This window comes from Cornus florida, unplaced genomic scaffold (assembly GCF_030987335.1).
Source record: "Cornus florida cultivar Cherokee Brave unplaced genomic scaffold, ASM3098733v1 CherokeeBrave_3.0.0_Hap2_Chr07, whole genome shotgun sequence".
Classification (NCBI taxonomy): domain Eukaryota; kingdom Viridiplantae; phylum Streptophyta; class Magnoliopsida; order Cornales; family Cornaceae; genus Cornus; species Cornus florida.
Window position 1 is genome coordinate 15,643,091 of NW_026775577.1, and position 14,141 is coordinate 15,657,231.

General features: G+C 34.6%; 2 protein-coding genes across 4 annotated transcripts; one reads left to right on the forward strand and one right to left on the reverse strand.

Moving 5' to 3' along the window:
• Positions 1-71: 71 nt before the first annotated feature.
• LOC132266548 (aspartyl protease family protein 1-like) lies at positions 72-10,063 on the forward strand. Of its 3 annotated transcripts, XR_009468641.1 has the most exons (11): positions 72-424; positions 4,390-4,622; positions 5,663-5,798; positions 6,779-7,017; positions 8,245-8,469; positions 8,580-8,715; positions 8,802-8,875; positions 9,158-9,259; positions 9,335-9,395; positions 9,588-9,659; positions 9,743-10,063. XR_009468641.1 is itself a non-coding variant. In XM_059767449.1 (10 exons), the coding sequence occupies exons 1-10, from the start codon at positions 4,318-4,320 to the stop codon at positions 9,784-9,786; spliced, it is 1,392 nt and encodes a 463-aa protein (XP_059623432.1). In that variant the 5' UTR covers positions 2,942-4,317; the 3' UTR covers positions 9,787-10,063. The 3 variants fall into 3 exon arrangements, 1 of the variants encoding a protein (XP_059623432.1); XR_009468640.1 differs by lacking the exon at positions 72-424 and having other exon boundaries at positions 2,936-4,622; XM_059767449.1 differs by lacking the exon at positions 72-424 and having other exon boundaries at positions 2,942-4,622; positions 9,158-9,238; positions 9,316-9,395.
• A 229-nt stretch (positions 10,064-10,292) lies between these two features.
• On the reverse strand, positions 10,293-13,286 carry LOC132266549 (uncharacterized). Its single transcript, XM_059767450.1, has 7 exons — positions 13,046-13,286; positions 12,539-12,643; positions 12,092-12,178; positions 11,484-11,534; positions 11,114-11,207; positions 10,936-11,020; positions 10,293-10,809 (listed from the first exon to the last, which is right to left on the reverse strand). Exons 1-7 carry the CDS (start codon positions 13,175-13,177, stop codon positions 10,668-10,670), a joined length of 696 nt encoding a protein of 231 aa, XP_059623433.1. The 5' UTR covers positions 13,178-13,286; the 3' UTR covers positions 10,293-10,667.
• Between the last annotated feature and the right edge of the window lie 855 nt (positions 13,287-14,141).

Sequence of the window (14,141 nt, forward strand, 5' to 3'; positions counted from 1 at the left end):
TCCAGCCCAATAAATTTGTTCCATTAAACAACATAAGCCCAGATGTATAGTACATTCCTATTATCTAAATGAAAAATCCAAAGACAAAATGGCCCATATTTCAATTTAAAGGCCCAACTGACCTACCCATTAATGTTGACACATAACAGACCTAATCTTTATACGTATCATTATCTGCAACGATGCGCAGCGCATCCCCATTTTGCCTCTCGATCTTTCATTCTTCTTCTTGTCACGCTGCAACAATCGGCGACGTTCTTCTACTTGTTACTCTCTGCAACGATCGGCGACCACCAGCCTCTCCCTTCACCGGTCCTTTAGTATTTCGTATTCTTTTGGGAAAACAAAGGACGAATCATGAAATTAATTGCAAAAAATGAACGATGCACAACTGTTGATGATATCAGACAACCTCAGCCTTAAGGTATGCCGTATGCATATACATATAACTATACATCTATAACTCAACACACAATTTGTTTGTGTTATGTGTAGACACTCATATGTTGTGTATTATATATGTGTATGCCCGAACCGAGTCGAGCTTGTGCTTGGCTAGGTCAAGCTCGCCCGAGCCCGAGCACCTCTCAGATTGTAGCGAGCCGGGCCCGAGCATGCCAAAGCTCGGCATTTGCAGCCCTTGACACACACAATACACACAAATTTTCTTCAAGGACTCACTTAACCTTAAAATAGTGTGCCCACCAAACTTGACAAATTTAACAAGAGGGTGTTTAGAAATTCAAATGTCATCAGTCTCATCTAACTTTAATGACAGCTTAATGCTATGTTCGGTAGGAAAGAAAAATGCAACCAAATAGGTACATGTCCCTTTTCCGGCAATCACTCTTTATTAGACAACTAAATTAGGCTGATTGATCGGCAGTTGACTTGACTTACAACTGCCAATGACCCGAGAAGCTTCCTCCTCTTGTTCTGTTGCATTCTACTACCCCAACTAAAACGTTGCATTTAGTGGGCCCACCAAACTTAAACAAATTTAACAAGAGGATGTTTAGAAAATCAAATGTCATTAGTCTTTTCTGACTTTAATGACTGCTTAATGCTATGTTCGGTGGGAAAGAAAAATACAACCAACTAGGTACATGTCCCTTTTCAAGCAATCACTCTATATTAGACAACTAAAATAGGCTGATTGATCGGCAGTTGACTTGACTCACCAATGACCCGAGAAGCTTCCTCCTCTTGTTCTGTTGCATTCAAATGTCATCAGTCTTATCTGACTTTAATGACAGCTTAATGTTATGTTCGGTAGGAAAGGAAAAAATTGAGTGGAAGGGAGAGAAGAAGGGATGGATGAGACATTCTTAGGGAAGAGATTATGTAATTCTTTCTTTTTGTTTAGTTGGAGAATAAAATGTTTGTTAGGAGATAAGGAAAGAAAAAGTTTTATTTGTTTTTACCATTATATCCAATAATATTTATAATATTGTAATTCATAAAGGATAGTATTGTAATTTAAAACTTGTATAATTTTTGTCATTGCTGAGAAGTCTTTACATAAAAATCTCATTGCTGGGTACACCAAATGTTGAGAAGGTTTTATATAAAAATCAAATGTCCGCATTATTGATTAATTAAAACTTGTATAATTTATGTCGTTGCTGAGAAGTCTTTACATAAAAATCTCATTGCTAGGTCCACCAAATGTCCACAATACTGATTAATTACTTCTTCTGCGAGCCTCCTCGCAGGTTCGTCTAAGCAACATTCTTGAATTCCACAACTCTTGCCAAACTCATGTCATCAGTCTTATCTGACTTTAATGACAGCTTAATGTTCTGTTCGGTAGGAAATAAAAAAATTGAGTGGAAGGGAGAGAAGAATGGATGGATGAGACATTCTTAGGGAAGAAATTATGTAATTCTTTCTTTTTGTTCGGTTGGAGAATAAGCTTATAATTTACTATATTCGTTAGGAGAGAAAGAAAGAAAAAGTTTTAATTATTTTACCATTATATCCAATAATATTTATAATATTATAATCTATAGAGGATAGTATTATAATTTAAAACTTGTATAATTTTTGTCATTGCTGAGAAGCCTTTACATAAAAATCTCATTGCTAGGTCCACCAAATGTTGAGAAGTCTTTACATAAAAATCAAATGTCCACATTACTGATTAATTAAAACTTGTATAATTTATTTCATTGCTAAGAAGCCTTTACATAAAAATCTCATTGCTAGGTCCACCAAATGTCCACATTACTGATTAATTACTTCTTCTACGAGCCTCCTCGCAGGTTCGTCTAGGTTGTATCCTTGAATTTCACAACTCTCGCCAAACTCATGTCATCAGTCTTATCTGACTTTAATGACAGCTTAATGCTCTGTTTGGTAGGAAAGAAAAAAATTGAGTGGAGAGGAGAGAAGAAGGGATGGATGAGACATTCTTAGGGAAGAGATTATGTAATTCTTTCTTTTTGTTCAGTTGGAGAATAAACTTATAATTTACTATGTTCGTTAGGAGAGAAGGAAAGAAAAAGTTTTAATTGTTTTTACCATTATATTCAATAATATTTATAATATTGTAATCTATAGAGGATAGTACTGTAATTTAAAACTTGTATAATTTTTGTCATTGCTGAGAAGTCTTTACATAAAAATCTCATTGTTAGGTCCACCAAATGTCCACATTACTGATTAATTACTTCTTCTGCGAGCCTCCTTAGATTCGTCTAGGACTCTAGGCTGCATCCTTGAATTCCACAACTCTCGTCAAACTCATGTCATCAGTCTTATATGACTTTAATGACATCTGAATGCTCTGTTCGGTAGGAAAGAAAAAAATTGAGTGGAAGGGAGAGAAGAAGGGATGGATTAGACATTCTTAGGGAAGAGATTGTGTAATTCTTTCTTTTTGTTCTGTTGGAGAATAAACTTATAATTTACTATATTCGTTAGAAGAAAAGGAAAGAAAAAGTTTTAATTGTTTTTATCATTATATCTAATAATATTTATAATATTGTAAGCTATAGAGGATAGTACTGTAATTTAAAACTTGTATAATTTTTGTCATTGCTGAGAAGTCTTTACATAAACATCTCATTGCTAGGTCCACCAAATGTTGAGAAGTCTTTACATAAAAATCAAATGTCTACATTACTGATTAATTAAAACTTGTATAATTTATGTCATTGCTGAGAAGTCTTTACATAAAAATCCCGTTGCTAGGTCCACCAAATGTCCACATTACTGATTAATTGCTTCTTCTGCGAGCCTCCGAGCAGGTTCGTCTAGGCTACATCCTTGAATTCCACAACTCTCACCAAACTCACGACATCAGCCTTATCTAACTTTAATGACAGCTTAATTCTCTGTTCGGTAGGAAAGAAAAAAAATTGAGTGGAAGGGAGAGAAGAAGGGATGGATGAGACATTCCTAGGGAAAAGATTGTTTAATTTTTTCTTTTTGTTCGGTTAAAGAATAAACTTATAATTTAATATGTTCGTTAGGAGAGAAGGAAAGGAAAAGTTTTAATTGTTTTTACCATTATATCAAATAATATTTATAATATTCTAATCTAAAGAGGATAGTATTGTAATTTAAAATTTCTAAAATAGTCCACTTGTCTTCTCTCTTTTCTTCTGCGCATTTTTGGGCGGATGAAAATTTGTAAAGGAGGAATGATATATCATCCTTCCCATTCTCTTTTCTTTCCTTATATCATCTCAACTGAATAAAAAAAAAATAAAATAAAATAAAAAAATAAAAAAAAAAATTGTTTTTTCCGTCCTATTTTCTCTCTACACCTCTCCCTTCCTTGCTACCAAACACAGCATAAAAGAATATGATATTGTAAAGAGTGAAACAAAGAGTCAAATCAAAAGGCACGCCGGTAATTGTTCCACCTTTTCCATGGATATAACATCTTTAAATTTTGAAAAGTTCTTACAATTTTATTAATATTAAAAAACTATAAATAAATAAATAAAAATTAAATTAATCTATGTAACCATTATATAACCTCAATTTGACACCCAACTACTAAGTCCAAGTTCAGCCCACATTTTCACCAAACTTCCATTGTTACTTCACTGGCCCCCTGAATAAATGGTTTGAACCCAACATTTTTAACAGTTGACTATAAGCCCAAAAAATTAAAATTAAAATTAAAAATAATACGGTAACCTCCAGGTGCGAACGCGTCAAAGAATTCAAACAATTCACTCTCTCTATTCTCCTCTTCTTTGAATATACATATATATATTCTCTGCTCATTCATTTCCACAAACAGTTTCAGAGCAATCCGGTTTCAATTCAACCTGATTCCCGTGAAACTTATACCCAGTTCAAATGGGTTCTTCTTCTAATTATGTTTTGATTTCTGGGTACTTGGTTTTTCTGATATTGAATTGGGGTTCACAGAGCTGTGATGGGTTTGGTACGTTCGACTTCACTATCCACCACAGGTACTCCGACCCGGTTAAGGGGATTCTGGACCTCGATGGCTTGCCGGAGATGGGTAGTCGCCAGTACTATGCTGCTATGGCCCACCGTGATCGCTTCATCCGGGGACGTGGCCTCGCCGACACCGTCAATTCCACCCATCTCACTTTCATGGACGGCAACGAGACTTATCGGCTCAGTTCGCTGGGATTGTATGACTTCTTTATCCTTTACTTAATTTTAATGTGTTTTTAGCTATAGTTTAATTTTTGATATGGAATATTTAAGTAGATAGTATTGATTTGTTTCACAATTCTAATGGATCTTGGATTAGACCCTGTTTGATTGGAGAGAAAATTGATAGGACAATGATATTTACCTTTTTAGCTATAGTTTAATTATATATATATATATATATTGGTTGGAATTTGAGTAGATAGCTGTGATTTGTGGCACAATTCTAATGGATCTTGAATTAGTCCCTGTTTGATTGGAGAGAAAATTGAAAGGATAATGATATTACTTTTTATAAGATTCTCCTTCTAGAGCTATTTTGATAGTAATGCTATTGTGACCTCTTTAAAGAGTCATGGGCTCTCCTTATTGTCCATTAAATTTGAGAATACAAAAAGAAAACTTTGAAAGGATGTTATTACACACTGTCTCAATCATATGGTTGGTAAAGAGAGCTCGTGACTCTTATTATGTGAACGTATTTAAATATCAATTTGGTTTAAAATGAAGAAGATAAGTAATGCCAAAAGGAATTTACCCATCAGAATAATTAGATATTTGGAGATTTTGTGAAGCATCTAAATAGAAATAATAAAATTTTAATTTTATGTTAAAGTCCATTCTATTTGTAGAGCATACATTTACGTGCCTAGCTAATTCAGATCATGATATGAATTGAACATTTAATTTGATATCCCATTAATGATTCGATTCTAATAACTAGTTAGTGGTAAATCTTATTCGATTGTGCATCGACATGATATGCTTTAGGCAGGGTTGGGGTTTAGGTATTGGTTTTATTAGTTCTTAGGCATTGTAAGCACATCAATTCCTGATTTTCTTTTCTTTTTTTTTTACTTACTTGTTTGGTCTTTTTCTCAAAAAGTTAAAAAAAATGCAGACCCGATGTTGCATATAGGGTTGAAAGGAAAGTGTTTTGGTACTAGAAATTTTAAATCGGGGTTTAGAGTTTCATTTTATGATTCTCAGTTATGGCTATCTTTATTGTAATTTGCAGTTTGCACTATGCCAATGTTTCTGTGGGGACACCAGCTTTATCTTTCCTTGTGGCGCTTGACACTGGTAGCGACCTGTTCTGGTTACCATGCAATTGCACCAGTTGTGTGCGTGGCTTAAAGACACGGGCTGGAGATGTATGTTGAATTATTTTGAATTTTAGTTTTGCTTCCTCTGCAGAATGCATGTCCTCTTTTCACATGATAATAAATGCGTCACTTGTCAAAATTGCTTTATATGTAGATACTTTGTATGCTTCATGAAAAGGATTTTTCTTTTAACATGACTACATTTTGATATCCTTTTTTATGCCAAGAAACTATGATTTAACTTCCTATCGCAACTTAGTTTCATTTTCATTGTACCACTGGACCATTGACCTAGGATGTATAAGCTCTCCTCCCAAATGGGAGGTGAGGATTCGAGCCTTGCAGTGGGGCTTTTGTGGAGGTGTGTGATTGTGTGTGAAAGTATTTACCTAACCAAAAAATGTTTAAAAACTTATGTTTCATTTTATGGGTAGGTTGGTTCAGGTCAATTGGAGTTTATTGGTTCCTGAGAAAATTTAATATTTTCCTTTTAACTCTGCCCAGGCTTGTAATCAGTTCTGAAGTCTATTTTTCTTTTGATTTTCTTTTATTTTTTGGCACAACCAGTATTTTACCTTAATGTTTTGCACATTTAACTATTTGTATCATCATATTACCACATCCATCCTTTAAGGTTCATATTAAACTTTACCAATATTAGTTTCTAGTGGAATTGTCGAGGAAGCTCCTCCTCTCCGTGACTTAATTTAGGTTATTGAAAGGCTAATATAGTCTATTATAAATTTCTTTTCCAACTTGAATTGCAACTAGTCTTGTTCACTTATCTGCTTCATTTGTTAATCAGTTGTTCAAATGGCAAAGTCCCATGAGATAAAGTGCTAATTATTGTAATTAGTTGTGAACTATGCTGAATGAGGCTAATTGTATTTTGTTCAAGTATATGGCATTGCCTTTGGCAAATAATATTTCATTCTTCGTGTTAAAAGTTTGAATCCTACTGTTTTATTAATGATATGTGTTATTTAAAATTATTATCTTGACAATTACTTAACATCTTTGTAAAACAGGTAGTAGACCTTAGTATTTACAGCCCTAATAACTCATCGACAAGCACGAGGATTTCCTGCAACAGTACATTGTGTCCTATTAAAAAAAGTCGATGCTCTGCGTCACGCAACACTTGTACCTATCGAGTTGTGTATCTTTCCAATGGTACTTCCTCTAATGGTATATTGGTAGAGGATGTGTTGCACTTAACTACAGAAGATAGTCATTTAAAAGCTGTTGAGCCACGAGTTACGTTTGGGTGAGTAAACTCTCATATTACTTTTCCATTAAATAATAATAGGACCTTCCCTCTGCTTTATGGGAGTCCACCAAGATTGTCAACATTAAAAATGAATAGCATGGTACTGTTATTTCTATGGATTTTATGTCAAAACTCAAAAGGCAAGATAAATTTATATCATTTATGTAATTTTGTTTTAAATTTTAAAACTACAACTTTAGAAATTGCCACAAATCCTCCAACACTTAACATCAATTGGCTTAAAATCAAGGTTGTTAAAATCGCGATTCTAGATCGTAGAATCGTACGATTCTACGATCCTAGCACCCCAAATCGATTTAAATTGCACATAAATCGTATTTGTGGTAGAATCGTAGATTCAGGTTTTTTTGTTTTTTTTTTTCTTCATGGTTGATTGTGATTTTTCAGTGAATATAGGGGATGAGTTTTCTGGGATTGTTGTTCTGTTTTTAACTTTTGGTTCTTGACTTCTTGGTTTTAATTTTCTTTAGTTTTGACCTAATAAATTTTTACTTGGTAGTAGACTATTTACTATTAGTTCATGTTTAATGTTCATATAATGAAAATTTGTTCATTCATTTCTTTAATACAATGCAGATATTTTTGATTGACAAAAACAGGGGTGTCTATCACCCAATTTTTATATAAATAATGTTAGTTACTTATTTATTTTTATTTTGGATTTACTTTTTTAACAGACCGAGGTCGATTCCTGTTGTACCTACGACCTAGCATCTATTGCAAGTTAGTATTGTCTCTCACGATTCAAATTAAATTGATGTTGCACAGTTGTCATGCAAGATCTACCTTTTGAACTACATTCTCTGTGATATATATGTATGAATTTATCCCAAGATGTATGTAGCTATACTTGGAAATGATACTATTATACATTTTTTTTTGTGTTTAGGGTTATTCTTGCTATATTTTAGAGATATCACTGTTTAAGAAGTTAGTTTGAATTATTTTTCTAGTAGTTTGGTGGAATCTTACGATTCTCGATCCGATTCTACGGAGCCCCCAACGATCCTACATAGAATCCCGATCCTGACAACCTTGCTTAAAATTGATTCTTCTTCATCTTTACTAGAACCTTCGAATTTGTACTGCTTTCATCTACTAATTTTTAGTGTTTCTTGTCCTTACCTCAGTATACTGATGTTCATCTAGTAAATTTTTCTGCCCACAATCACTTATGATCTTGCTGTGCGACATTGATGGCAGCTGCGGTATGATTCAAACTGGTTCATTCTTGGATGGTGCAGCTCCCAATGGTCTGTTTGGGCTTGGTATGGAAAATATATCTGTTCCTAGCACTTTAGCGAGTGATGGGCTTGTTGCGAATTCCTTTTCCATGTGTTTTGGACAAGATGGAATTGGTAGAATCAGTTTTGGAGATAAAGGTAGCTCAGACCAAGCAGAAACACCATTCAATCTGGGTGAATTACAGTGAGTAGACTCTTTCATTTGCACAATGCGTCTGTTTACCATCTTGACTATCTTTCTTTCTTTGACATGCCAATTGTTCTGATTTTATTTTCTTTGGAATGTTTCATCAGTCCAACTTACAATATCAGCGTGACACAAATAATTATGGAGAATAAAACCACTAATCTTAGTTTCGATGCAATATTTGATTCTGGTACCTCATTCACATACTTAAACAACCCAGCTTATGCAGAGATTTCTGAGAGTGTAAGTGGTTCATATAATGAACTTTCGATATCAACCAGATATAATTGTTGACTTCATAATTATAATTAACTTTTGTTACTTTGCAGTTCAATTCCTATATCCGAGACAAACGGGACACATCTAATTCCAGTCTTCCTTTTGAATATTGTTATGAATTAAGGTCGATTTTCTTTGGATATTTGCTTCATCTAATTGATTTTGTCCCTTCTTTTTATTTTTTATTTCTATTTTTTTGGGAGGGGATTGTGCAGAGGCTATGGGCTAAATCCATAGCCAAACACTACTTCCCCACCCTCCAACCAAACACAATCCCGACAAAAGTAGGGATCCTATACAGTATCTCTTGCATGACTAACAAGAGTTGTTACTAGCTAGGGCTTCCTGGAACTTTAATACTTTTTCTTATTGAATCCTCATTAATCGTCTCTTTCTCTACATACAGTGAAAATCAAACCACCATTGAAATTCCCAATTTGAATTTAACGATGAAAGGGGGAAGTCAATTTTATGTTTCTGATCCAAAGTTATAGTTTCAATTTCTCAGGTAAAGTCTCATTTTGTGTGTTTTAAATCCTACTCCTGCCTCTGGATGTACTAAAGTGTTTTTTACTATTTCCAGAGTGGACCATATTTATATTGTTTGGGCCTTCTCCAGAGTGGGGATATAAATATCATTGGACGTGAGTATATGTTTCACATTGCTTATTTCAAGGAATTTACTTCTTATATTAATGTTAATCCTACGGCCATTTGTTGGATTTACTTTGCTTTATATATAAGCGAGCGTGATAAATATGTGTTGTGTGATTGCATTCACATTTCCATTGAGAAATAGTTCCTAGTACAGTAATAACTTCTTGTTTTGTATCCAGAAAACTTCATGGCAGGCTACCGTATCGTTTTTGATCGTGAGAAGATGGTCTTGGGCTGGAAGGAATCTGACTGTGAGTACATTATACTGTTATTGATTAGACAGTGTGCGCGCGTGGGTGTGAAGCTTTTGTGTTAACAAGAAGTGTTGTCTCAGGTTATGATTCTAAAAACTCCAACACTCTACCAATCGACCCATGAAACTCCACTGCAGTTCCTCCTACCAGTACTTCTCCCGGTGCTACTGTTGTACCATAAGCGACATCGAATCCTGGTAATGGTTCCCCAAATTGCAGTCCTTCATAGTATTGTATTTTATTGTCATTTGTTTGAGATGTAATACACAACAGCTTGGCTTCCCTTTTTTCAGCATTAACACAAACCTTTGGTTGTGTATATATGGTTTTGATCATATCTTTGTATAACAATAGACAGATCATATATATACCAATTTTATTGTATGGATTTAATTATTAAAGTTAGACTGTCTCTAAGATTTAAGAGTAGATGGTGATTAACATGATATTAAAGTTAAATATCTCGAGATAAAACCTCACCGTCAATTTATTGGTTTTTGCATATTGGATTAGGTTTTTGCTTATTGGATTATCTTCGTGAGTTTTTCCATTTCATTTGCTGCACTATAACAAAAGCACAAAATGGTTCATCATTCTGGTTTCAAACTTGTTTTAGAAGGATCATAATAGTATGTAACTAATCTCTATACAATATCTCAAATATATATTATTATCATATCTCATTCACAAAATTCCTGAAGGCCAAGCTCAAAGCCGGTCGCAACACTTGAAATGCAACTCTTGTCAAAGAATGCAAAACAAAAATCATACAAATACAGGATCTCAAATTCTCAATCTTCAATTGCAGACATTGGCTTTGAAAAATGGTTCCTATCAAGTCTTTAAAAAGATGAGCTACAGCAATCCATTACTGTGATACAACATGAATTGAACTATTTAGTCACCTTGCTATGGAATGCTGTCTTTGTTATAATGCGATAGGAAAACTGGAATGGCCGGATCGACAATCACCTCCTTCACTGCTAACTTATGGCATTCCTTATGTCAAACTATTACGATCTCTGCTAGTTGAATATTGCCGCTTAACCCAGATGCCTTGCAAGATGGCAAGAACGAGAAGCCATCTACAAGCTTCGCGCACTTCAAACCCCATTTCACCATCAAGAACTCAATGAGATGATGCCCACTGCACAACATCATTAAAGAAATAATGAAAGGATGCCATTGTTTTTCCTTTATAGAAATCTTAGATGAGCGAGAGAAATGCATACTTTCCCGGTAAAATGACAAGGTGTAAAGCGCATGAAAATACCTCCTATTATGATAGGTTGTTATGAAAACTGATCCGGGAGAATTTTGGAGCAGAAATGTCACGGTGGCAAAGAGATCATCGAAGGCTTACAACACATGTATGATAAAAACATCTCATCTTCAATTTACTGATGGAGGAAATTAAAGAGCAGATAAATAGGTAGCAACAATTATCGTACCACTAGCATCATATAATACATCTGCTCCGAGGATGACTTTGGGGTGTAAACTGAAGATAGGTGCATCCCACACACCCCACGTGAGCCCCAGTACCTACAAGATAGAGCAAAATCACCTCAAGAAAAAAAAATTCTCATCATGCTATTCAGGTATGGACTTCAACAGTGTGTAGACACGATCTTGGTATATAATGTGCATTTGTGCAAAAAAGAGGGCAGAAACAGGAATGTTGATGCGCTCCGGCTAGGAAATACAATTGAAAGACAGCAATCATAGTGAAATGTTGTACACTTGTACCACCACTCTGGCCACATGCATCAGTTAACCGGGGCAGGTTTTATATATAAATTGATGAAGAGGATAGTTTACCTTACACTCTTGGTTATTCAAATCGCAAACTCTTCTTATGTTAGCCAGCACCTGCAGATCCAAGTTTGCAGGATTGTGAAAAATCAGTAGATCAATTTTCACACAGTCACACACATCTGAGCATTTAATCCCACAGACTGAAATTGTGAAACGATTTGTTCGGACAAGGGCCAACAGAAGGGTAAAAAGGATTACTTTTCTACTTCAAACAACAGAATGCCATCCCCAAAATGCCAATGTGGAACAAAATGGACCCCTTCAATCTCCAACTTTAGAAACAGCCATCCCAGTCCCCGACCGAAAATTAACAACTTAAATAAATAATAAATCTTTATTTAAGTTCCAATCGGCCCATTAATTTAAGCTTCCTCAATTTTGCACATGGTGCAAAAATATACATTCAGAACCACCAAATCGTTTTGAGGTCTCAATAGTCAGTAACGAAGCACTAGAAAAGAGCTGTAATTTTTTCAGCATGCCATGGAAGATAACTGAAGCTTTCAATTCATCAATTTGCATATAAATATATAATATACTTACATATATTATACATCAAATTTCAAGCAGCAATCTGGGACATGCATTGACAAATAATTAACATATAATACCTCTAGTCTGTTCAAGTCATCAGTTAGTGTGACATCTGCACCCACTTTTGCAGCAACCAAACCAGGCAATGAAGTTCCAGCTCCAAGCTGTAAACTAATAATAACAAAAAGAATTAATAACAAAAAAACCCCAAAAAAGGGCATTCATGGCTTAAAATCAAACACCGTCATACGGAGTATTCTTAAAAGACAAATTTAGCAACCAAAGTTTTTTTTTTTTTCCTGGTAAACTAAGGAAAGGGGGAACTTGAACACGAGTTCATCCGCTCGGGAAGCTAGGGCGCTTTACCAACTAGGCCGGGGGACTTGAATTTAACAACCAAATTTGTCCTACCTTTATAACAAACACTTCTGCTGCGTGAAAAAAGTTCAAATAGTAACCCAAAAAAAAAAAAAAACATAATAATTGAATTAAACTACAAAGCCAAGTGAGTTGAATTGCAATACCTCAACTACGCTAATTCCAGAAAAGCGTGATCTTTGTTGCCAAACATACTCGGCCAGAACGATACTACACGGCCACATGAACAACCCGTAATCTTCTTTCATATTCTGAATCAATGACATAAACAGAACAAAATTTAAACAAAAAATTTATAATAAGCGTTAGGAATTCACATCTACCTTCTGTTTGGTTGCTAAGAGAATAGAGGGATTTGCTATTGTTTCCAAAAAGTGTGCTCATTTTTACTGGGTTTCTTCTATATTCCTCCAATTTTCCCAGAAACCAAACGGAGTTCCTGATTGAGTTTTCCAAAAAGGCTAATAATACTTTACGGGTGTGCCCATTTTTACTGGGTTTCTTCTATATTCCTACAATTTCCCAGAAACCAAACCGAATTCTATAGTGGGTTCGAGTATTTTGCTGAAATTCTTGAGCAAATGAATCTAAATTTGGTGCCCTAATATATATATATATATATTCTTAGTTTTTATTAGGGTGAGAAAGGGCACCTCAATGATGGTGATGGAGAAGGCATCGGCGTTCTCAGTTGGGTTCCCGAAATAATGTTGTGCAACGGTGGTCATGTGCCCGTCGTCCGTCGACGGTGTCGCCGCCGGTTCGTCGCCGTCGGTGACTTCCATATTTGTCTCCTTGTAGCCAAAAAGTTGGAGCTCTGCTTATGTAAGAGTAGGATTTAACACTGCGTTTTGTTTGGAGGGAAGAGAAATGCAAGAGCACAAGGAATTGACAGAGGCAAGAAAAGAACATTTTTTTTTTCCTTCCCCTTTTTCACAGAGGAAAAGGAAGTGTCCAAAAAAAAAAAAACACTAAATTATTGACTTCAAATAAAAAATTTCAAATTATAATTTCAAATTTCTCCCATATATAATTTGATGATGATCGTCTCGAGCCACTTTTTAATTTGAAGGCTCAACTTATTTAATTCAATTTGAAAATTCTAATTTAAATAAAGGATAAATGCACTCCATTTTTATTATAAATGCAACTCTCTATTGTTTGAGATGAAGTAAAAATTTTAGCAATCTCATAATTTTCAATTCAAATTTTTTTGTTTGAAAATATGAATTTACATTTTATAATTAAATAAAAAGAGTAAATTTATTATTGAAATGGTCATGTTCGTAATTTAATACTGTAAATGATTTGTTATATTTGTGTCAGGTTTTTTACCATTTGATAAACAAGGTGTATAATTATTTCAATTCTTTTGTTTGAATTTCCATTATATATATATATATATATATATATATATATATATATATATATATATATATATATATATATATATATTCCTGACAAATAGAGGAAAAAAACTAGCAGAGGAAAGGATATTATTCCAAATCCACAAACTTAAGCATCTCCTCCGGAAGTCGAGAGATGACAGAATCAGCACACAAGCAAGATGAGGAGAGTGATGCAAGAGCATGGACTGCTCGATTACCTTGCCACCGCACATGAGAAACCTTAATCCACGAGAAGAGGTCCAGATTAATGTGAATATCATAGATACATGGGGCGATGACAGAAGGGCACCAAGAACCCACTTGCAGAGCTTCCACAAGATTTTTAGCATCACATTCAAAC

Bases quoted from the DNA above. Each gene is read 5' to 3' on its own strand.
- LOC132266548 (XM_059767449.1), top strand. From the start codon at position 4,318: ATGGGTTCTTCTTCTAATTATGTTTTGATTTCTGGGTACTTGGTTTTT. The intron at 4,623-5,662 runs GTATGACTTCTT...TGTAATTTGCAG, and splicing joins CGGCTCAGTTCGCTGGGATT to TTTGCACTATGCCAATGTTT. The intron at 8,470-8,579 runs GTGAGTAGACTC...ATGTTTCATCAG, and splicing joins TTCAATCTGGGTGAATTACA to TCCAACTTACAATATCAGCG.
- LOC132266549 (XM_059767450.1), bottom strand. From the start codon at position 13,177: ATGGAAGTCACCGACGGCGACGAACCGGCGGCGACACCGTCGACGGAC. The intron at 12,644-13,045 runs GTGCCCTTTCTC...TCATTGATTCAG, and splicing joins TCTCCATCACCATCATTGAG to AATATGAAAGAAGATTACGG. The intron at 10,810-10,935 runs GTATTTTCATGC...GATGTTGTGCAG, and splicing joins ACAACCTATCATAATAGGAG to TGGGCATCATCTCATTGAGT.